Here is a 24,320-nt window from a genome sequence, read left to right on the forward strand (position 1 = left end):
AATGAACCACCCAGATGTCCATACAGCCTCTGAAAACTTCCTTCAGTGTAAATGCACCGCTGAAGTACCAATGTCAGTGACAAGAAGAACAAACAAATGTGTTAACCAACAGGTTGAGAGAGGTGCGTTTTTCTTTCTACAACTTAAGGTTTTTAAAAAATAACAAATGTTCTTCCACAGTCTGACCAACCCCAGAGTAGTTAGTTAATTTGTTCTGTTCTATCTCTTGAACATCTATCCTTTTACTGTTTATGTGAGATCAGGTGGAAGAGGTAACAGGTTCAGCTGGGAAACAGACAACCATTGCAGCAGAGATGGGCTAGAGCTCCTTTTGGAGGATCCCAAAGGGTTCCTGGGCATATTTTCCCTGGGGTCTTATACCAGTGGGACAATGTTGTAGATAACATGTTTATTCCCAGCCATTGATTTTAGAAATAATTCATAGCTTATTTCCCTGAAAATAGTTTGCAGTCTTATATACTTAAAACAATCATACCCACCAGATTCTCAGGTTTTTATGTTTTTCTTACATAACTTTTAATTTTCTACAAAACAATAAAAAACTTCAAAATCTTTAGAATAACAAGAACGGACAACACCTGTTTACATTAAAGGTACTCCTAATACCTGATCATATAGGCTCATCTTAATTTGTTAGGATTTTTTTTTAACCATGTCCTCTTGTCCCTTCTAATTGAACACTGAAGCTTACAAAATATGTAGTGGTGACACCAAAATCCCTTTTAGAAGATGGTTGCAAGATGCCTTCTGGCAGCTGTACTGTCATCCGTGAATTATAAATCATATATTAACTGATTAATCACAATTTATGGAAAGTGGAGTTCAGTATCACTAGCCACACACGGGTCTCATTACTGCTACACCAGTACAACGAAAAAATCACTTAAATAAAACCAGTCTGACAACAGGAAGTTGGCTAAATTGTCTTAAAAAACAACACATCATGTCTCAATCTAAAGAAATTCAAGAACAGATTAGAAAGATAGTCCTTCATATCCATCTGTCTGGAAACAGTTACAAAGCCATTTCTACGGCTTTGAGAATCCAGCCAGAGTCTGTACCCAGAAATGAAGAAAACATGGAGCATTACTTCAAGGGTGCATCCATAGCTCATCTGGGACAACACAGAAGAACCCAGAACATCTGTAGGTCTCACTAGCCTCAGTTAAGGTCAGAGTTCACAATTCAACAATAAGAAAAAAGGCTCAACAAAAATGGCATCTGTGGAAGAGTTCCAAGTTGAAAACCATTCTGAAAAAAACTCCCCTGAAAGGTTCATCTCAGATTTGTCAAAAACTATCTTGAATGATCCCCAAGAATTTGGGGAATATATTTTGTGTTCTGATAGAAGAAAGCAAAAGTTTTTAGGTGGCGTGTCTTCTGTCGCATCAGTGTTAAATGTAACATAATTTCAGGAAAAGAACCTCATACAAGTAGTCACCCCCACATGGTGATTTAAAGACACATTGCCAAGGGTGGCATATTCAGCTATTAAGTTTAGGGAACTAATTACTTTTTCTCATAGGGTCAAGTTGGTTGGAATAGCATTTTTCACCCTAATGAATGCCATCATCATTTGAAAACAGCCTTTTTTATTTACTGTCGCTATCCTTATCTGATGTTAAAATTCCTTTGATCTAAAACATTTGAGTGTGACAGAAAAGCAAAAACTGAAGAAATCTGTAAGATGGGAAACACTTTAAGCAACACTGTATGGGCAACACCATCTTTAGTTCTGCAACGTCATCTTCATTATGTAAATGCACAATTTTACAACACTACAAGTGACCTTTTGATTGATACCAACTGACAAAATACAGCAAAAATAAATAACGGGTCACATAGGGATCCTATGTTGCCTGGCTGGTTGGCATGTAATTGTCCTGAACTTCAGAGTACTACAGCATAATAGCAGAAGGGAGCTGTTGAGAAATGCACTGCAGCTGCCCTTCTACCCAGCCTCAGCTAATACTTCCTCCTAAAACGCTTGCTCCACTTATTTCCCTTGCACCTATATGAAAACCTCAGCCAGCCACTATTGCCATGTCTGCATATTCATGCAATCACTAATTTAAAATTCCCAGTGACAGCCTTTTTAATGAATTGGCTACAGGCAATTATGACCACTTGGGTGAAGGCTGTGATTTTTTGTTAAACGTGGGTAGATCTCTCACAAATGTTTGAAACAGAAAGCTCTTTAACTCTAATCACAGCTGGATGGCAAACGTCTGTTATCTTGATGTTTCCCTCTAAATCCCTGTTTCGGTTTACACAGCCGCCACAATTTGCATGTTCACCTCTTACCGCTTTGCAATATTTAAAAAGGCAATTTACTGTGTTTGTTCAGGGTCATTAAAAACCTTGCAGTAGTGTGTGGAGCTGCCTCTTGGCTGACGGTTTAAAATCATTCATCTGGTTAATATCCCATCTGAGTGCAGAACCTGCTGTTGCCTTCGGGGAGAGCCTCCAGTCTTCCTTGCTGTCTGGATAATGGTTTTAGAGTTGAGGTTCATGTCATTCATCCAGAGGTGACATACTGTGTCAGTGTCAGCCTGTATTTATAACAAGTGATTGTAAGAAAGTGAAGGGAGGAGGACAATTTTTGGGAGTGAAGCTACAATCATGGAATGGAAGCAAGAATAGCTTTTCTATTTGGCGGTACCAATAAACCTGCAAGGATTTAATTCTTTATAACTTCAGAAAGATAACCATTCTATAACCTGGTTTGTCGCAAATGGAGTCGACTAAATAAATGGAGCAATATGGGGAGTTAAATGTTTTCTCACAAGGGTTTTGATTTGTGCAAAATATGCACATGTAGTTCCTGACTGAAATGTAACTTTTTTTCCTCTAAATATACAGCTTCTTTACTACCACTCTGTATCTGCATCCCATTTTCTCACACAACATAATGATGCATATTTCAAAAGATTGCTGCTGTTTATTGCAACCATTTTCTAAATTTGTGATTTCATTAAAGCTAAGCCTTGCAAAATCCTTGATGTTTTTGTTTCTAGTCAATACATAAACCACGAAAGAAATGGCAATGCAGGAGAATATCAATTTCCTTGCCAACAACTGCCTTTGTCCTTGCCTTTGTGTTGAGGGGGTTCACAGCAGACAGGTCTGGAAAATAAGTTATGGAGAAGTTTAAAGCAGGGATAAGGTATAAAACAATATTCCATATTCACAGAGCACCATTAAATCCATCATCCGAAAATGTAAAGATTGTAAAACAACTGCAATCCCACCAAAAAGAGGCTTACCAGTTAAATAAACAGGGTGGACAAGAAGAGCAATGTTCAGAGAAGCTGCCAAAAGGCCCATGGTAACTCTGGAAGAGCTGCAGAGATCCTCACCTCACGATTGAGAGGATCTGTCATAGGATGCCACAAATAGTTTTAGATGAAACCATGAGAAGACTTGTTTACAGTTTACCACAAACCATGTGGGGACACTGAAAACATTTGGAAGAAAGTACTCTGGTCAGATGAAACAGAAATTGAACTTTGTTGCTGTCCATGCAAAATACTTGATGTGGTGGAAACCTAACACTGCATATTTCCCTGAACACACCATTCCAACTATGAAATATGGTATCATGCTGTGGGGATTATTCTTTGACACAAGGACCGGTAAGTTGATCTGGTTGATTTAACAATGGATAGAGCTAAATGTAGGGGAACCCTGGAGGGAAAACCTGTTAGATGGGATGCATATAAAAGTTACAGTACACTGGCCACCAAACACTGGATTGCCCCTGGTTTAGTTTAAAGTAAATGTATGTGTTAGAATGGCTAAATGAAAGTACAGATCTTCATTAAATGGAGCATCTTGTGGCAAGACTTGAAAACTGATGTCCACAGAAGCCCTCTACAGTATCTAGTGTGACTGAAAATCAGCAAAGAACAGTACAGATAATTTCAGTATCTAGGTGTGAAAAGTAGACAGTTGCCCTAAAAACTTGCAGTTGAATGTGTGTACACTATTGCATATATTTGACAACATCTTCTGCCAAAAAACCTTTGAGAAAGGCCAGTGTGTGCACATCTCTGTTGCATCTTTTGATTGACATTAAACCTTCTCATTTGTTTTCTTGTTTGTTTGATTTGCAGCAGCAGGAATCTTTCCTATTTTGGGTTGTAGTCTTGGGCATAGCGCTCTTGAGCAAGGTTGCTGCATTAAACATAACATTTGTGAAAGTAGAGAAACGTCAAGGGAAACCTTTTGTCTTCATGTTTTATGCAGATCAAATATTAGCTTCATGTTTGACCTCAGGATGGCATTAGTGGATATTAACTAGAATATAAAGTGGCTCAGAACTTGGATGAGGGGACATACTTAAAAATCCTTTTTATGATTGAAAATCATATTATGTCTATCTTTTAATCAAATTTAACACACTGCTAAAATATTTTCAAATGTTCTGCCAGTTCATTAGACTTCACAAACCAGATGTCCATGGTTTTCTAATGGTGGTGCAAGAGCCACTGGTGGTACCTGGGGTGGCTTTATTGGTCAAATACAAACCAAATTATGAGATGTGAGCTGAACTGTGGTGTTGAGCCAAGCACAAACACAGAGTAAGATGAGTTAGTTAAACACGTAAATCTTTATTTAGTCAAAAAAATACTTTAAACAAAATAATAGAGCAAAATATTTTGTTAAGGATATTTAGAAAACTTCCGAAGAAAACTGAAGTAGAAAATGAAAGATAAGTGCTGGTGTCTACTTACAATGGGTCCATTTGGAAGTTTAACCTGGGAATGTTATTAAGCCCAATTTACAGATGTTTAAACTGCAAGGTGGGAAAACTGGGGCAACTGCTTAACTGTTGCGATCAGTGACCATGCAAATACAATTATCAGTACAAGGTGATTAAGTATTTCCATGCATATTTTTAATATGACAGATCAATATAGATAACAGTACTGTGGTAAGACACTGATTTTAAATGGATACAAATGAACAAAAATGCAGACACGCTGTGTATTACTGCAGCTGTCACTACATTTTAAATAGGGGGAGGGAATTTTGGATTTTGAGTTCAGAATAGGTGAGACTTCATGGCATAAATTTCCAACCTGTGCTGGCCTTCCTGTTTAACTTTGCAGCTTGGAACCTGGATATTCTGACTTCTGAGTGAAAATGGAAAATGAAGTTCAGTGCATCCTGATAGAATAAAAAAAACACTCAAAATGATCTGCAAGGATGTGGGTAATCAGAATGTTGTGGCCAATCTTCAATTTTGGTAAAACTTTTGCTTCCTGATGCTAAAGTTTTTTCTAGGCTTCCTGACATGAGTGGTCAGCAATTATTTCTATGAGAAGCAGAGGTGACATCTACGGTGGGCGACAGGTGCAAACGTGTACCAAATACATGAATGATTGAGGTTGTTTTCGTATTTGCAGCATTTTTCTTTTGCTGCTGTCTATTTTCTGTGATTGCAGCAATTTCCTGTTGCATTTTTTTTGTGATATGTTTTGGAGTTTGCATCATTCATGTGTTTGCCGCGTGTTTGCACCCGTCGGCCACCGTAGACATCACATTGTGTGTGCGAGAGCAGCCACTATTGAACTGTTTTCTAAAGACCATAACCTTAACTTAAAGGCTTCCAAAAGCCTGCCAACATTTCCAAATGTAGCATCCATAACAGGCAGAGGGTAATCGCAAAGGAATATAGGAACATAGTAGCTTGGCTGTGTTCAGCCTTCCAGATTCCTGCAGTCTTACTCTCTCTCTTGGTTTCACACAGCCTGTATGACTCAGACTATACAGCTTCGTACATCTCTGTGGCTTCTCTAGATTTATAATAAACTTTGTACAAAATGGCTAAAAATGGAAAAATATCTTTTGTAAAATAGTTTTTAAATACCTGTCATATTGAGCTGGTAGTTGTTATAAAGAAATTAAGAACCCATCGCACTAGGTTACACATTGAATAATGATTTTTTTTTTTTTTACGTTGTTAGTGCCAGGACAACGGTGTACCTTTAAATCAATGTTGGGATCAATTCTTGTCACTTTTTATACCCTTCCACTTAGCTTTCTAATGTGCGAGTATAACATTTCAGAGTAGCTATGTGGACATCACACAAATCTTTATGGCCTTGAATCTTCAGAACCCCTGAGACTAAGAACAGAGATGTATTATTACTCCTTCAGTGGCAGATTTTATTTTGAGATTTTAGTTGTTCTTTTGTCAGCTCTTTAGGATTGATTATTATTATTATTGGAACAAATTTTTGATGCTACATGAATATTATATCTATCAAAAAATGTATTAAATTCACTTTGCATTGATTTAACACATTTGACTATCTATTAACAAAAAAATGTTTACTCAGGTAAACAATAAAAAGGATTGTCTCATATTGGTGCCTTTTAATATGCGTTATATGCGTTGTGCTGAACGTTTTTTCAGAAACATCAAAGCTTCTGAATAGAACAGGTTCGCAATGGATCGCTGGCTGCCGCGCCTTGGAGGGTCGGTCAACAACCAGATGCAGCTGGTGTGGGTTGTTTTGAAAGAAAAGTTATAAGGCAGTTGTAACAGACTGTAAATTTGAGGTTTGTTGAATCAGTTGAAATGCATTTATTTAGATTGTGCAAATTATTTATAAGCATGTTTATCTGTATGACTTAATGTAATTTGTGGGTGTGGTTTTTGTGCTTTGTGATGTTATAGCCCGAAGAGGAGGGCCTTATTAAACCTGGCAATGATTGGTTTTGTGAATGAACGGCTGAATTGAACAACTCACTCTTGTTTTACGATCTATGAAGCCTGTAAGTATGTGTGTTTTTAGCTTTCACAGTGATCCAGGTGATTGGTGATGAACGAAGAAAAAAAAAAATTTCAAAACACCTGTCGAGGATACACTAAAACGTTGTTCCAGAGCTGGGGGGCTGCAACAGCTGTATTTATTTGACGCACGTCTAATACCGCTGATGGGCATTCCCCTTTAGACTCGAGCACCGGACTCATGACCATTCATGCTTTTTTGGACTCAACAGTGAAGCCAAACCTGTCCTGGCAGTTCTGTACATGTTCCAGGTGTGTTTTTAAGGATGTTGAACATAACTGTTGTATCTTAAAAGTCAAACATGTAATGGTGAGCAGATTGCATAATGCATCAAAGTAGCCTTAAAGGATAAACAATATTGGACAATAATTTATACCCTCATAATGTGTGTTTTATTTTGCAGAATAAAGAAATAAAACTCTGTTGTTAAAATTTAAGCTGAGGTTTTTCTAATGTTTCTACCAGATAGGTGGAAACTTTTCTGTACCAAATGTCAGGTTTCAACTGGAATGGTATTGAAAATGTGTTGCTTGCCATGAGTCTTGATGGAAGCATTTGTTCACGAAACAGACTGAGTTTTGTGAATATACAATCCGAGCCCCAGTGTTGTTCTGTTCCAGTGTGTTTCAGAGAAACATACTAAACAAAAGCCTGAGTCACTGCTAGATTTATGCATGAAACACTCATTTCTGTGCAGGAAAAATGATCTGTATGCTTTCTATGTGGCACTTGGTCAGCTTTTATGTTTTTATGAAACTGTGTTTTGTGTTGCTGCAGATGATGATGATGCTGACATAGCCTCAGGACCAGCTGTCTGGAAAAAGTAGAAACAATGCTGCAATTATGCAGTTTGTCAGAGACTATGACCTCTAATTATCTCTGTTAGGTACTTAATGCAACCAAAATATTGTTTGCAAGTTCATGACACAATTCATAATTTACGCTCCATTTAAACTTTGCTGTTCCAACTCATTTACCAGCAGACAGGACCAGCATGATGGTGCTGCAGATAATAAGCTGATTAATGAGCTTATTTTGTTTGTGACTGGTTCAGACGGGTAATTACGTGGTTTAGGCAGTAGGAAAATGCTGTTAATATTTATTTTAAGTTAATTAGGTTATTAGACGACTGAAAAATAACCTCTCTAAATTTCCTTACTGAAAAAGAGTAAGACTTACAGTACAAGTATACATGCAGAGGTTTATGCTCATCATATGCATTAATGTCATAATAATTTGGGACTTTTATTGATTTGTTTGAACAGTTCATTTCTATCATGGAAAGATCATGAACCAAAAAGTTTAATAATTATAAAAAACGAGATAAATTTGATATAGTGGATTTTTTTTTTTTTTTTTATCCACACTATCTAAATTATACAGTCTGAAATACTGTATATACAGATTTTTCTTTGTAGACATCAGCAAGCTTCTGGTATTACTTTCAATGCTTCATCCATTCCAAACCAGTTAAGTGTGGGTCGTTGTCATACTGGAATATCTTAGTGTCTGTTTTAACCATCTACAGCTGATCCCAAACTTATTCATAACCCTGGGTTCTTATGGATTTTAAACTATTTTTATCAAGAGCTAACATTATCTAGCTGTTAATTTATGTTTTATTAAACATGGCATGTCAAATATTAATTATACCCTTCACAATAATCAGTAGAAAAATCTTTGTCATTACAATCAGTTAATGTCACTACTGCTTTTTTGCGGATTTATCTTTGGTAATGCGCTTCAAGTCTTTTAGGTTGGAAGGCCTCTTTGCCATCACCCTAATCTCTAGCCACCTCCACAGATGGGACTCTGGCTGGGACGCTACAAAACGTTATGATTATTTCTTCCTGTCAGAAAAAAAAAGCTAAAATGAGAAGATCTCTTTAAATCTAAATCTGGCAGGAATATTAATAATTCTGGGCTTAACTGTAGCTGTTGATTTGAGATGAAGTTGGAGATTTTGGAGTCAGTCCTCTTAATTCACCAGTACTACTGGCAGGAGGAGTTTGGAGGGGTCTCGCTGTCTTCTCCAAAGATTCTTCTTACCATTGTGGCTTGACAGCTCAATCATTTTCTTTTCTGTCAATATTTTTTCTATAGAAGTTATTTGGCATTTCACTGTGGCAGAGATGGTGAGAAAAATTTTATTTCAGCTGTTAGAGTTAAGACTTGTCTCAGACTTGTCGCAGATTTCAGTTGAGTTTGAAGATAGAGATTTGTTGGTCTAGAGTCTTTCATCTGAAGTTTGACATTTTTGGTTTTCTTCCAGGCTTTGGCAAAGTGATGAGAAATCTGAAAACGTAGTATTTGAATAAGTTTGAACTGATAATCCTAGAATGTACAATTTTTGGTGATTTCTTTTTTTTTTTTGGCTTAAAAAGGGTTTACCAGCTTAGGTAAAACTACAATTCTTCGTCTTAGATCTTCCCTGAGTTCCTTGGACTCAGCATTGGTCACTCAAGGGACTTCAAAATGAGAAATAGTTTTCATGCTGTAAAAATAACCTAGAAGCTTTGGTAAATCATGATCACCAACTAGGAGGCTGCAGTCTTGTCAAGTTAAAAACATCTTTTTGTCAACCCTTCTTTTTACAATAGTGTTTAATTAACTATTTCAATGTAGTGATCTTGAAAGGTGCTTTTTAAATAAATTTTTGCTTACTATAATCTTGAATCTTCAGCACTGCCTCTTCAAAGATTTAGGTGAATGTAAGGGAATATTTGAGTGTGTATGTAAAATGTAGACTCAGTGTGGGTCTGAGATTATTCACAGAAACTGAAAATAATGAGCCCAGTTCTTGTTTAAAGATCATTGCAGCTCTTGACATCTTCTTACCCTTTAAAAGAAAGGTTGGAATAAAAAAATTAAAAGCCCAAAATAAAAATAAATCATGCTGATGAATGTATGTAAACTTCTGACTACAATGCCACGATTTTAACTCACTCATTTCCTGAAGTAAGTCATTAAAACACACTAATTCTAAGCTGGTGATGCTATTTGGCCTCACTCAAGTTATTGTTTTAGTCATATAACATTAACTGTTGAGTCCTAAACTGCGCATAATATTACAGTAAAGCTTAGAGGAATCATAGTCTCTTTATTGTCATTAAATAAAAACAATAAAGACGACAATGACATTAAATAATGCAAATGTACTTATTGTGCATACGTTATTTCATTTTATTATATTATTACTTGTTTTTGCACATTTACCTTGTTCTTCTGTGATTGCACATTTTCCTAACTATCTGCACCCTACTTGTGTGTTACTATAAGCTGCTGTAACAAGTTAATTTCTCCATTGTGAGATCCATAAAGTCTATCTTATCTTAAATTGATTTGAAAATAAGACAATTTCGAAAGTTACCAGTAATAAAGTAAAAAGGTGAAGAAATGTGGTCCTTTTATGTACCTTCAAAAACCAAAAAGTAGTTTTAATAAGTTGCTAATTTCATAAAATCATCTTTAAATTTCCTAGAGGTGGGAGCTTGAGCCAGATGTTCTTCATTGCAGAAGGTAGTACATTCAGAATGGGTTTTTACATGATGTCCTCTTATTTTTTCCTCTTTTTTTGTTTTTTGGAGTTCAGAGACACATGGTCATCTGACCTCCATGTCACTGTTTCTGCCCATATTCCCTGTTTTCAGATTCTACCAGCATTTAGTCTTCCTACTATTGTAATCATCAGCAAATATGATGAATGTGTGGAATGAGTATGTTGGTGTGCTGGAGTAGTGAGTATAAAGAGAATACAATAGTGGGCTCAGTGTGCAGCCCTGCCGGGAGCCAGAGTGGTGGAGCTGGAGATGTAGGATCTGATTTTTTTCTCGTTGTGGCCAGTCACTGAGGAAGTTTGCTTAATCCAGAAGCAGATGGAGGAAGTCAGAATAAGGTCTAACAGTTTACTGACTAGGATTGTCTAATAAGACACAATCAGAGGTCTGTAAAAAGCATCCTAACATGGGTCCTATGGTGCTTCAGTGCAGGGCGCTATCGCTACAGGTCCTTCTCAAAATATTAGCATATTGTGATAAAGTTCATTATTTTCCATAATGTCATGATGAAAATTTAACATTCATATATTTTAGATTCATTGCACACTAACTGAAATATTTCAGGTCTTTTATTGTCTTAATACGGATGATTTTGGCATACAGCTCATGAAAACCCAAAATTCCTATCTCACAAAATTAGCATATCATTAAAAGGGTCTCTTAACGAGCTATGAACCTAATCATCTGAATCAACGAGTTAACTCTAAACACCTGAAAAAGATTCCTGAGGCCTTTAAAACTCCCAGCCTGGTTCATCACTCAAAACCCCAATCATGGGTAAGACTGCCGACCTGACTGCTGTCCAGAAGGCCACTATTGACACCCTCAAGCAAGAGGGTAAGACACAGAAAGAAATTTCTGAACGAATAGGCTGTTCCCAGAGTGCTGTATCAAGGCACCTCAGTGGGAAGTCTGTGGGAAGGAAAAAGTGTGGCAGAAAACGCTGCACAACGAGAAGAGGTGACCGGACCCTGAGGAAGATTGTGGAGAAGGGCCGATTCCAGACCTTGGGGGACCTGCGGAAGCAGTGGACTGTGTCTGGAGTAGAAACATCCAGAGCCACCGTGCACAGGCGTGTGCAGGAAATGGGCTACAGGTGCCGCATTCCCCAGGTCAAGCCACGTTTGAACCAGAAACAGCGGCAGAAGCGCCTGACCTGGGCTACAGAGAAGCAGCACTGGACTGTTGCTCAGTGGTCCAAAGTACTTTTTTCGGATGAAAGCAAATTCTGCATGTCATTCGGAAATCAAGGTGCCAGAGTCTGGAGGAAGACTGGGGAGAAGGAAATGCCAAAATGCCAGAAGTCCAGTGTCAAGTACCCACAGTCAGTGATGGTCTGGGGTGCCGTGTCAGCTGCTGGTGTTGGTCCACTGTGTTTTATCAAGGGCAGGGTCAATGCAGCTAGCTATCAGGAGATTTTGGAGCACTTCATGCTTCCATCTGCTGAAAAGCTTTATGGAGATGAAGATTTCATTTTTCAGCACGACCTGGCACCTGCTCACAGTGCCAAAACCACTGGTAAATGGTTTACTGACCATGGTATCACTGTGCTCAATTGGCCTGCCAACTCTGCTGACCTGAACCCCATAGAGAATCTTTGGGATATTGTGAAGAGAACGTTGAGAGACTCAAGACCCAACACTCTGGATGAGCTAAAGACCGCTATCGAAGCATCCTGGGCCTCCATAAGACCTCAGCAGTGCCACAGGCTGATTGCCTCCATGCCACGCCGCATTGAAGCAGTCATTTCTGCCAAAGGATTCCCGACCAAGTATTGAGTGCATAACTGTACATGATTATTTGAAGGTTGACGTTTTTTGTATTAAAAACACTTTTCTTTTATTGGTCGGATGAAATATGCTAATTTTGTGAGATAGGAATTTTGGGTTTTCATGAGCTGTATGCCAAAATCATCCGTATTAAGACAATAAAAGACCTGAAATATTTCAGTTAGTGTGCAATGAATCTAAAATATATGAATGTTACATTTTCATCATGACATTATGGAAAATAATGAACTTTATCACAATATGCTAATACTTTGAGAAGGACCTGTATATTTACATGTGATCTCTCAGAAAGTGTGAACACACCATGTATCACATATCTGCATTCTGCTCAGTTATTGCTTCAGTGTATCTAACACCTGGTCTTCAGAAAACATTATTTTGATAGTTCCCAACTTACACAGAATTAGGCAAAACTGCTTACTCTAAATGTAATTTACTACAGTATTTTCGAGACATTTGTCTCAGTTAGACATTACTGGTTTAAAAAAGTAAAGTAAGTAAAATTTGAAATGGAAGAACTTCTCAAAAATGGCATTATTAATTGGAGCACATCCCTGTAAAGTACATGGAGAGTCAATCATGCAGGCTTAAGTTTATATTTGGATGTTTAATATAAAGGTACTTTAAAGCAACCATTAATGGCATGTATTTATAACAATATGATGAGCTGCTGAGCAGAAGGCCTGGACCCTAAAGGTCAAAGGTTTGGTCCTGATGTTGCCAAGAAGGGAAAAGCAGAAGGAACGTATGTGGTGTGCAGGGTAAGAAGTTCCTTGAGGTAGGGGGGAGCATTACCATAGATGCACTTATGGATAAGAAGACAGATCCTGCGTTGTATTCTGGCAGGGACAAGGAGCCATTGAAAGGACTGTAAAGGCAAGGTAGGCATTGTACACCATTTCATTAAAAATAAAAATCTATCTTTGTGTTCTGATGGAATATTTGACACTCTACTGTTTCAAGCAGAAAACGTTTGTTTTAAAAATCTTCCCATTTTCATCAGGTATTCGGCTTTAAAGGAATGTGATTCAGTATCTTTGTTCAGATTCAAAATTAATATTTTTTAAAAACTCAATTCAAAGACACAGAAAATGCCTATGAATGCACACAACTGAGCCTGTTAATGCACTACTCATTGGTTTAAGTTGTTTTTATCTTATCTTGGCATTCTGAAACCTGGCCTATTCCAGCAAGTGTTTTTAGTAATAAAAAATTCAACATTCGTACCAGTAGAAAGCCACATTTCTCAAAATAATCTGTCTCATAAAATAGGTTGGATTGACTGTGGCAGCTAGTCACTCTGAGCGATCAGCATGCTGAGTGGAGTAAATCATCGTCAGTGCAGACAGAGCATCAGAATAGTTAAGCATGAGATTAAGTAACGCTATTATCAGGTTATTATAGCATTGCTGCGACAATTGCTTAGCATCTATGTAAAACCTAAGTGGTACATATATAAATAAATGTATATATTACAAGGCTTATGCTACATCATTTTTAACATGTCCAATAATGCACTACTGATCAACTAAAACCAAACATAAAACAAAACATAGCTAAACAACTATTCCACGCAACTCTTACTGTGCGTTAATTATGGAACGGACATCCCTGCTAAAATGTTTAAGGCTGACAAGCTGAGACCCTTTGGACTCTCAGAACCCAAATAGAAAGTTCTTTTATGGCATAATTTGGGATTTTAACAAGGAGGTAGAAGGAAATAAAAGGGGAAGAAATGAAGACAAGGTAAACCAAAAGTGTCGATGTCAACAAGATAATTCAAAAACATGTGGTACCAGAACTGCCAGTGATAGAACTGTAAAGGGTGTCTTATCATTCATTTTTTTCTCCATCAGTGCAGTCGGTTTTGGCTTGAAGGACAGCCGTCTTTCCTGCTCCAACAGCATCTTAGTCTGCCACAGGTCCCTCTAAAATGTCAAGAGGTACTGGTCTCAAATGGACATGGTCTTTTGGATGTCCTCACTTTGAAAAAGTAACATATTCGGAAAAAAGAGACTCTGGAGACAAAAGCCCAAAATTAAGAGGTGTATGTCCCTGCATGTCTACATAACAAAAACCAATGTCAATCTAACGAGACATAGTCATTGTCAGATTTCATTGTACGTCTTTTTCATCTCAAGCTTTGTTGAATTGTGAGAAGATTACAACTATAACTGTTTTTATGTTGATGTTAAACCAAAACCTTTGGAGACCTTAATAAATGTTTGTAACATTTCTGCATGTAAGGTTTGCAGGAAGGATGGAGTTTATCATCTATTCCTGCTGTATTCTGATATTATTCAGTGTTCCACAGTGTGTTCATGCATGGCACGCAGTCATGGTGCTCTATAGAGAAGTGACATTCCACCCCATTTAAAAAGCACCAGATGCCTGTCAGCCTTTTCTTACCATCCTCCCTCTCTGATCTGCTGGCACACTTATGAAATATGCATATATTAAACCGCAGCACAGTCCGCTGACTCCTTTTACTGATGACATTATTACTCAGTGAGCAGCTAGTGAAGCAGCTAATTCAACTGTGTACAGGTGAGGTGTTTAAACCCAGATCTGAGAATCGGCTCAGGAAAAAGATCTTCACCTTAAGGGTTAGCAGAACCTTTTTTTTTTTTTTTTTTTTATATAGTTAAAGCTTCTTCTAAAAAGTACTAGGATCAACAGTGTTATAGTCTGTGTAGAGAGGCTTTTTATTTTGTAATACAGCAAGTAATCTGAGCAATTTAGATGCTTTGTAATGTATTTTTAACTTCTTTTACATTTTGCAATGTTGTTTTTAATTACAATTTGTGCAATAATATGATCCCAGCAACAGATAAGTACCTACAGGGTTGAACAAAACATTCCTAACATTACAGTGGCATTACAAAAATAAAACATCACCTCTAACAGATATTTTTGTTAGAAAACAGCCAACCTTTTATTGATCTGAACACTTGTTTGTTTAGAGATGGCATTCTCCATAACCTGGTTGTGTCTCTTTTTAGCAACTGTTGCTTTTCCATCATTTCAGAATCTAAACATTTTTGGCCAATATACCCATTCTCCTCTGACCTCAAACATCAATAAGGCATTCTCATACAGAATGCCACATCCTGGATAGCTCCTCTGTTTTGGACCATTCTTTGTAAATCAAAGAAATGGTGGTACATGAACATTTAAAATACAGTGGCTTGTATTCATACCCCATGAACTTTTCCACATATTGTCACATTACAACCACAAACATAAATATATTTTATGGAATTTTATTTAAAAGACCAACACAAAGTGGTATACAATTGTGAAGTGGAACAAAATTTATACATGATTTCTTTTTTTTATAAATAAAAAAAATGAAAAGGGCATTGTGCAAAAGTATTCAGACCCCCATGAGTCAATACTTTTGCTGCAATTACAGCTGCAAGTCTTTTAGGGTATGTCCCTACCAGCTTTGCATATTCAGTGACTGATATTTTTGCCCATTCTTCTCTGCAAAACAGATCAAGCTCAGTCAGATTAGATGGAGAGAATTTGTGAACAGCAGCTTTCAGATCTTGCTACAGATTCTCGATTAGGTTTAGGTCTGGACTTTGACTGGGCCATTCTAACACATTAATATGTTTTGTTTTAAATCATTTCATTGTAGCCCTGACTTTATGTTTAGGGTCGTTGTCCTTCCGGAAGGTGAACCCTCGCCCCAGTCTCAGGTTTTTTTTCCAAGATTGCCCTGTATTTGGTTCCATCCATCTTCCGATCAACTTTGACCACCTTCCCTGTCCCTGCTGAAGAGAAGCAACCCCAGAGCATAATGCTGCTACCACCATATTTGAGAGTGGGGATGGTGTGTTCAGAGTGATGTGCAGAGTTATTTCTCCACCACTACATGTTTGTGGTTGTAATGTGACAATATGTGGAAAAGTTTAAGGGGTATGAACACTTACAAGCCACTGTAAAACAACAAATGTTTGTGTATCGTCCCACTCTCTGCTCTTTTAAGGAGCTGACCAAGACATAGCATTGTTTTAAAATATTTTTATATTTAGCAAGATTATTGCAAATTTATTTTTAACAAGGATACAACCCAACATAGTTTCGATGGAAGTGGTCTCTGCTGAAGAAGAAGAACCTTCTTGCATGGGACCAGCACTGCACCACTTTACCATCCTTTGTGTTGTTTGCCCTGTTTATTAGAAACCTTTTTAATAAATACTTTACACAGCTTTGTTTCGTGTGAACTTTGCATTAAGGTTATAATTGTTAAGAAACGTGCTGGTAAGCAATGTGGTTAGTTTGTGACTTTGGCGTATCCTAATCTATTTGTGGACAAAGGATATGTAATCTGTATCTGTAATACCATAAACCTGCATGTTATATAGGAGCAATTTCTGCACAGTTAACTGAGGATCATTTAATTTTGAACACTTTTTAATTACTTCAAAGTTGTTTGAGCTGAAGGTGCTGTGCCTTACCTGCTTGGTGGTGTAAAACTGACCTATTTTTTTTTTAAGTCAAAGGGATTAACAGGATATTGTAGACCAGAGGGAATGCTGCACAGAGTAGACAAGGTTCTACCTGTGAGGTTCAACCTGCTCGTTTTCGATAGCAGCAAACCTCTGCAGTCAGCAACAATCCAGGCTCTTTTCTCTTCTACGCCACTTTGCACTGGTGAATTGTTTGGGTTTTAACCTAGCAGTGACTTTTTTTTTTTTTTTTTTTTGCTATACTATGACATTTTTATGGAAGCATCTGTTTATATATGTACATTTAAAAATATATTCTTCATTTCCACTGTTATATATATAAAAATAAAAAATCCTCACTTGAGAGCAAAGTGTACCAGAGTCAAATTCCTTCTCTGTACAAACTTAGAAATAAAGCTGATTCTGATCTATACTGAAAAGAATAGGAAGACGTAAATAAAGCTGCTTGTGTACCTATTTCAAATACGTTAGTATGAGGTGTCCTGTTTTGGGCAGGAACCACCCCCTGAGTGACATTTTATCCATCCAAGGATTAGCCATTTATGTAACTTTATAATGTTAAGATGAAGATATTTTAGGTTTGAACAGCTCTTCTAATTAATGTTTTTAATTTATCTAAGGCAACAGTTGTGTTTTTCACATAAAAGAAAAATGTTTTTCATGTAATGTATTATTTAATATGGTGTACGTTTCTTTTAGCTGTTTATTATGCTAAATATTAATTAACCCATGCTTCCTTACATATGCAGATTTTTATTTGCCCTCTTTTGAAGTGTGAGGACATGTTCATAATTTTAAATTTTAATGCTTTAAACCTTATGGACAAAACAGGATTCAAAGCAGGCCACGATGATAGTAAAGCAGAGAATTAACTACTACCTACAAATATGCATGTTGGAAAATGAGCCTTTGTGACTAAAATATAGACAGTTTTTTGTTTTGACAAGGTTTTAGTCAGGATGAATGGTAAACTGTAGTGTGTCTTAGTTAAAGGTAAAAGTAGTCACAATTTTTATGGTTCCTACTGTTCATAAGAGGCATCGATGAAATACTGAAAAGCAAAATGGTATTGTGCACATGATTTGGGTAACTCCAACATTATCAACATTAATAGGTGAAATAGAAAAATGCATTTTGTTATTTATATATATATATATATATATAAATATCTCCTATCCTGACAATCATGTAGATGTTAATCACTGCCTCTTCGTGAAGAAAACCCTGATTTCCTGAAGGTAAAATTTTTAGCCTAGACTATATGCTCCAAGAAAAATCTCACTAATCTTTTTATTATAGCATTGGATGAATAGCTACCTGAAAGGTAAAAAATGGTCTGTAAAATGGGAATCAATCGGTAGAACAGTAAAAGGAGCACAGCGAGGGCCTGGAAAATGATCCGAGGGGATGGAGGCTGTAAAAGCAGGTGAAGAAAATAAATCAATGGCTGAAATTGATCTTGTTAAGTTGAGGCAGTGGTGCAAGACCAATTGCATAACACTATGCCCACAAAGCTCGGTTGGACAGGAGGAGAGGGAGTGAAGGATGTGTGGTGAGAGGTTTATGGATGAGGACCCATGGGAAGGGTTAAAATGGCAGATATCTTAACTTTGTGAGGTAAGAAGACAAAGCTGTAGGAAGCACTTTATTGTATAAAAAGAGAAATTGCCAAATAAAGTGGACAAAATCTCAAAATCAAAAATAGACTTTTTTTCTGCAACCTTGAAGCAGGAGGGATGAGGGTTGCTTATTGATTCTGAGTCGATATCTTGTTTGTCTTGGCAGAGATTCGGGAAGCGTTTAAGGTGCTGGATCGTGATGGAAACGGGTTCATTTCCAAGCAGGAGCTGGGAATGGCCATGCGGTCTCTGGGGTACATGCCCAGTGAGGTGGAGCTGGCCATCATCATGCAGAGACTAGACATGGATGGTGAGTCATGGGTGCACTCAAGAGGAAAACGATTTGTTTTGCATCATGTCCATATATTGAAAAGAGCTTGTTATTGTAAAAATCGCCACATTTGCAATGAACGCATCACATTTATTGGTGCATACCTTATTTGTTGTAAATTTACTGGATTTAATGTTGTGCCTGCTTCACTAGAACAAATAATCCAATATTGCTGCTTTGAAAAGCATAAAAAAACCCAGACACCCAAAGCTGTTTGTTTTAGGGAGAAAAATACCAAACTCTTTAGAAGTCAACATTAAAGTTGAAGACGTTAGACTGCATCTTCTCCTCTTGTGACTCATCCGCTTCAGATTCTCCAGAGACTCTGAAAGCTCTGAGCCCTGAAGGTTTAGTCAGGTTGTTTCCTCTGTTACAATATAAAGACAGCATTAACTTGGAGCTCTATGTTCTCTGGAGGTCTGTGATGTGTGATTGCGTTTAATTATTTATCCACATGGTTGTCAATTGTCTCTCTCCATTTTTGTGTTGACTGTGTATTTGAATTGTAGTTTACAGCATTTATTTTTCCCATTTAAAGATCCAGATCTACTTGTTTGCTTCAATAGACTGCAAAATCACATTTTTATGCACAGTGATGTGAAAAACATTTCACAGGTCGCTGCTAAATGTGAAGCAGCCAAGATGTGCTGCTCTGATCTGTTGTGGGGAAGAAAGAACTGAGCCAAAAAGCAAAGCTGTCAATGTACTGGTCCATCTACGTTCCAACCCTCACGTATGGTCATAAGTTATGGATCCTGATCAAAAGAATGGGATCCTGAATACAAGCGGGCAAAATAAGCTTGCTTCGGACGGTAGCTAGACTCAGCCTTAGAGATGGGCTGAGGAGCTTGGTCATCCAGGGGGAGCTTATAGAAGAGCCACTGCTTCTCTGCATGGAAAGGAGTCAGCTGAGGTGGTTCAGGTATCTAATCAGAATTCCCTCTGGGTGCCTCCCTTTGAAGGTTTTTGGGCTCAACCCACTGGGAGGAGACCCTGTGGAAGACCTAGAACTCACTGGAGGGACTATATTTTCTGTCTTGCCAGGGAATGCCTTGAGATCCCCCAGAATTTGCTGGAGGATGTTGCTGTGGAGTCGGATGTCTGGGGTTCCCTCTTGGATCTGTTGCCTCTGCAACCCGATCTCGGATAGGATGGATGGATGGATGGACGGATGAACGGATGGATGGAGAGACGGATGAACGGATGGATGGATGGAGAGACGGATGGATGGATGGATGGTGATGTGAAAAAGAAAGTACATCCTTTCTGCCTTAAAGAAAATGACTGGCAATGTAGTCCTAACAGTCAGTTGATGTCATTTTACTATACACGCTTCTTCTTATATTGAATCTTTTGTTGTATGGAAACAACTAGGGCACTGGGGGGTTAGGCATCTTGTCCAGGTGCACTTCAATGGATAGTTCAGGATTTTTGGTGTTAGATTGCATCTAAAGGCTTTAAGCAGTTAATATCTTACCTGGAGTAGATAACTATCCAGTCTAGATTAGTTGGTCCTGGACTCTGAAGCCAGTGGCTCGTTCTAAAGGGGCCAAGACTAAAGCAGACTTTTACTGCCTTAAATCTGAAAAACATTATCTGTTTAGGTAAATGGTATAGTATGAGCCTCTAAACTGTCATCATGTTTGCATTGGGTGGCTGTTTACTCAGAAAATAAAATATATTAACACAGGAAAGAAGTCAGTGCACCACTAATAATATTCCTGTATGAAACACGTACTGAGCAGTCACATCTGGTGAGGTTAATCTGCCTAAAAAAACTTGTTCTCAGTAGGTGTTTCACTCAAAAAGATCATAGGTGGTGCGCTGCCTCCTACCTCCATTTCCTGTGTAAAAATAACCAGGTTCTATGTAAATAACTGAACAAGGTCTGCGTTTAAAGGTTAATAAAACAACGTTCGTATATATCACTGCAATGTTTTTGGCGCTGGAGTTGCTTTAAGATGGTAGAGGTCCATTCTGGTCTCGGGTTTTCTCTGATTAGCTGTTGGCCTCCAAAACCAACCAATCTACATTTGTACTCTGGGAAGACACCAAGATATATGCCGGAGACATATTAACTAGTTATAACCTTTTAATTTAATTCAGTTCACAACACATTTCATCTTAAGACACTTTACAAAACAGAACCTCATTTAAAAAAATGCTGAACTATCCCTTTAAACAACTGAAGAGGTGTGTGATTAGACATAAAACCATCTGATTGGTGGAGGGCTACCACAGTATATCTTCTAGGGTCGTCAAAATAATTGATATTTCAGGATAGTCGATGCTACAAAAATTGATTATTCAAACTGACCCATTCTTATTTTCCCAAAGTGTGGCGCCTCTTCTGTCAGCAGCACTGGAACAATAGAAACACTCAGCTCTTCTCTCCCTGCAGCTGCTCACCTGACCAAAACACCGAGCTGCTGCTGCAAGTTTTGCACTCTCCTAACATGGCAAGTACATCCAGAAAAAAAAAGATTGACTTCCTTGGTGTGAAGTAAAGGAACGCTTGGTTCTACTGTGGAACGAAATAACACAGGAAAATCTTATTGAGCTGGCAGGTCAGTTGGCTACTAAGGCAGCAAAACCTACTAGTGTGCCCCCCTCCATTACTCCTCATTTAGTTGTAAAGGCATTGGAGGCTAATGTGACTAATAATTTTACAGGTTATGGTTGAGTCAGACTGAAGCTGACAATTGGAGCAGAAAAAAGTAGGAACCTGTAGCAACCTACCTGCTGCTGTAGCTGATCACTAAAGTACAAAATTACCAGAAAGATAGAAATTGTGCCGGGCTGCTGCTGAATACATCTTCATGGCCCATATCCTTGTTTGTTTTCATGTTTATTTTGACACACAATTTATTTTATAGTATAAAATAATCCTTCATTTGTCCCTCAGTTGTAAATTTCATCTGTATTAACATCAAACTGACAGACAAATGGAAGCACACAGTGGCATCTTAAACATAAGCACTTCCAACTAAATCAAATAATCACACAAATGAATCAAATGTAGACACTTCCATAAAGGATATTAATATTTAATATCAGGGTTCAGGGTTCTTTCTCTTTACTGGAAAGAACCAGGATTACGTGTAATAGCATCCAGCATCGATTGTTTTTCTGAGTATCGATATCAAGTTTGAAATTTTAGTTTCGTGACAATCCTGTTAACTTCTGAACCAGTGCCATTCATCCAGAGGCATTTAGAAATCTTTTTACTTTATTTCAAAAATTATTATACTGCATTATTTGTTACTTTAATAAAGAGATGACGTACACTTTTAAATTCATGAAACTAATGTTAAGCTGCAGCTCTAATTCTTCCTGTCTTTCAGCATCCAGAGTTAAGAGAAAGTTCGTTTGCAGTTTTTAAACTTAAGGCTGAGCGTTCATATGATCATTAGTGGGAAGTGTTAAAAGAGAGACTGTACTAAAGAAAGGGATAATATTAGCAAATGAATGGGATTGTGATTATATGTTGGTCAGATAAGCTGCAGTGAACATTTGATCCTCACTTGGACCTGATGGTTATCAGCCTTGCTGCAATGTTCAGCTAATCTCCAGCAGATATCGATGGTTATCTGCTCTGCCAAGTCACATGACCTCAGTATGACCTTCATGAAAATGTGCCTCCTCTTTGTTTCTTTTCTTTGATTTTCTGAGTAACTCCAGTGTAGCTCAGCTTCTGCTGTCTTTCAAGTGAACTTGAGTGACTAGACTCATGCAAGCACAATTTCACATCTGTAATAATTCATTTGTTCTATTCCCTGCTGCTTGCTTGTAAAAAATGTAGGAAATAAAGTCAAAGGTGGCTTTGACTGTGACGGACACAGAAAGTGACTTAGTTTCTTTGTGCCGAATGTTGAGCTGTCAGACTGTGCCTACAAAATGAGAGCTAGCATGCATCCATAATGTGTTTAGTAAAAAAGCAAAACGGTTTGAATTTATTCCACAGCATTACTGTGCTCCGTAAAGTGTGTGTGCTTTTTTTCATTTAGTTGATTTCATACACAGTGGATACACAGGCTCATCATTTATATTTTCATATTTTTTACTCTGACACATTAATGATAAATTTGTCTCATTCAAAATATCAGGTTTTCTCTATGAAGTATAAGAAGAATCATGCAGACTAATTTTAAAATGTGTACTCTGGCATTTCATTATAAACTTATATAACAACTGTTTTACTTTTATAAATTTCAGCTAATAAATTTTGTTAAATTTACACATAAATGCACAAAACTAGGACATGACAGGCTAGACACAAGCAAACAGAAAATATGGTACTAAAACTTGGCAGAATAACGTTTTTTCAACATTTGTGGCTTAAATGTGTGTTTCTATTTATTTAAATGTCTGGTTTTTAAATTAATATTGTTTATTAGGTTCTGTGGCAGTTAACTTCATGCAGCGAGTGTATTGGAGCATGCAGATGGCTAAACCGAGATTTATTTTAGTCATTATTATATTATTTATATCATAAAATTTCACACACTACCATTACACACTGATCGTGTGGGGAGCGCAATCATATCACAGAGGTTAGAAATGCTGTCAGATTTTTACCTACATGGCAGTTTCAGCTGCTGAGCCGTTATGCTTTGCCTTGTGAAAGTATTCAGACCTCATGGAAGTTTTCAAATTGTGTCAAACTACAACTACTACAACTCAACTACAAATTTAGCACATTTTCTTGGTATTTGATGTAATAGAGCAAATGTAGGCCCGTGCTTGGCCTCTAAGACATGGATGGGTACTGATCCAAACCAGTCCCCTGTAGCTCTCACAGTATGTTCAGTTATTGAACCTTCAGACAGTCACTAACAGGCTTTCTTCCACGATTACCCCGAACATTCCTTACATCTCTTTTCCTAGCAACGTTGGCCAATTTCTATGTTCCTCCTGTGGACAATTAATACCCACTGCATGATTCTGCCACTACTATCTTTGTCAGTTGGGATGGTGTACTATGGGTGATTTGCAGTTTTAGTTTTGCACAACACGTAGCATTTTACATGTAGGCCAAATGGGTTAGTTTTGGTGTCATCTGACCACAATAGCTTATTCCATATGTTTGCTGGGTTTTCTAAATGACTTGTGCCTAACTGCAGACATGACTGCTTATAGCATTCTTTCAACAGCAGCATCCTTCTTGCCACTCTGCAACAAAGGCCACATATGTGGCATGCATGACTTATACTTGTCTTGTTGACAGTCTTCCACCTGAGCTGCAGATATGAGCTGCATGAGCCTCTTGGCCACTTCTCTGATATAGGCTCTCCATGATAGCCTGTCATTTAAGTTTGGACACATTCAGACCACGTAGCATAACCCATATAACTCTATTTATGCCTTTTTATTTAAGCTGCAGTGACCAATGATCCTCCTCCTAATTCTTCTCCTCTTTCAGGTGATGGACAGGTGGATTTCGAGGAATTCATGACAATTCTTGGTCCCAAGCTTCTGTCGTCGGAAACGAGAGAAGGCTTTCTGGGCAACACAATAGATACCATCTTCTGGCAGGTACATTCTAATCCTATTTAACCAGTTTGTTTTGGCTTTCATCGTGATTAAACTCTTTTGTTTGTTGGATGCTATAATGTCAGATTTGAAATTTCAGAAAGCATGGATCTGAAGACAATGAACATGATTAGTTTGTAGGATGTGAAGTCAGAAACTGGTAACTGGAAGAAGCTAGAATCAGAAAAT

At 37.7% G+C, this 24,320-nt stretch overlaps 1 protein-coding gene across 7 annotated transcripts in view; it reads left to right on the forward strand.

Moving 5' to 3' along the window:
• caln1 (calneuron 1) overlaps nt 1–24,320 on the forward strand; it is a 95,530-nt gene that overhangs the window by 20,337 nt on the left and 50,873 nt on the right. For 6 of the 7 annotated variants that reach the window (XM_047392176.1, XM_047392175.1, XM_047392172.1 and 3 more), the window contains 2 exons: nt 18,435–18,578; nt 24,022–24,134. In XM_047392176.1, coding sequence (XP_047248132.1) covers nt 18,435–18,578; nt 24,022–24,134 — 257 coding nt within the window. The remainder of the gene's footprint in view (nt 1–18,434; nt 18,579–24,021; nt 24,135–24,320) is intronic. The other variant, XM_047392173.1, reaches the window with a different exon arrangement.

The sequence above is a fragment of the Girardinichthys multiradiatus genome, chromosome 18 (genome assembly GCF_021462225.1).
Source record: "Girardinichthys multiradiatus isolate DD_20200921_A chromosome 18, DD_fGirMul_XY1, whole genome shotgun sequence".
Classification (NCBI taxonomy): domain Eukaryota; kingdom Metazoa; phylum Chordata; class Actinopteri; order Cyprinodontiformes; family Goodeidae; genus Girardinichthys; species Girardinichthys multiradiatus.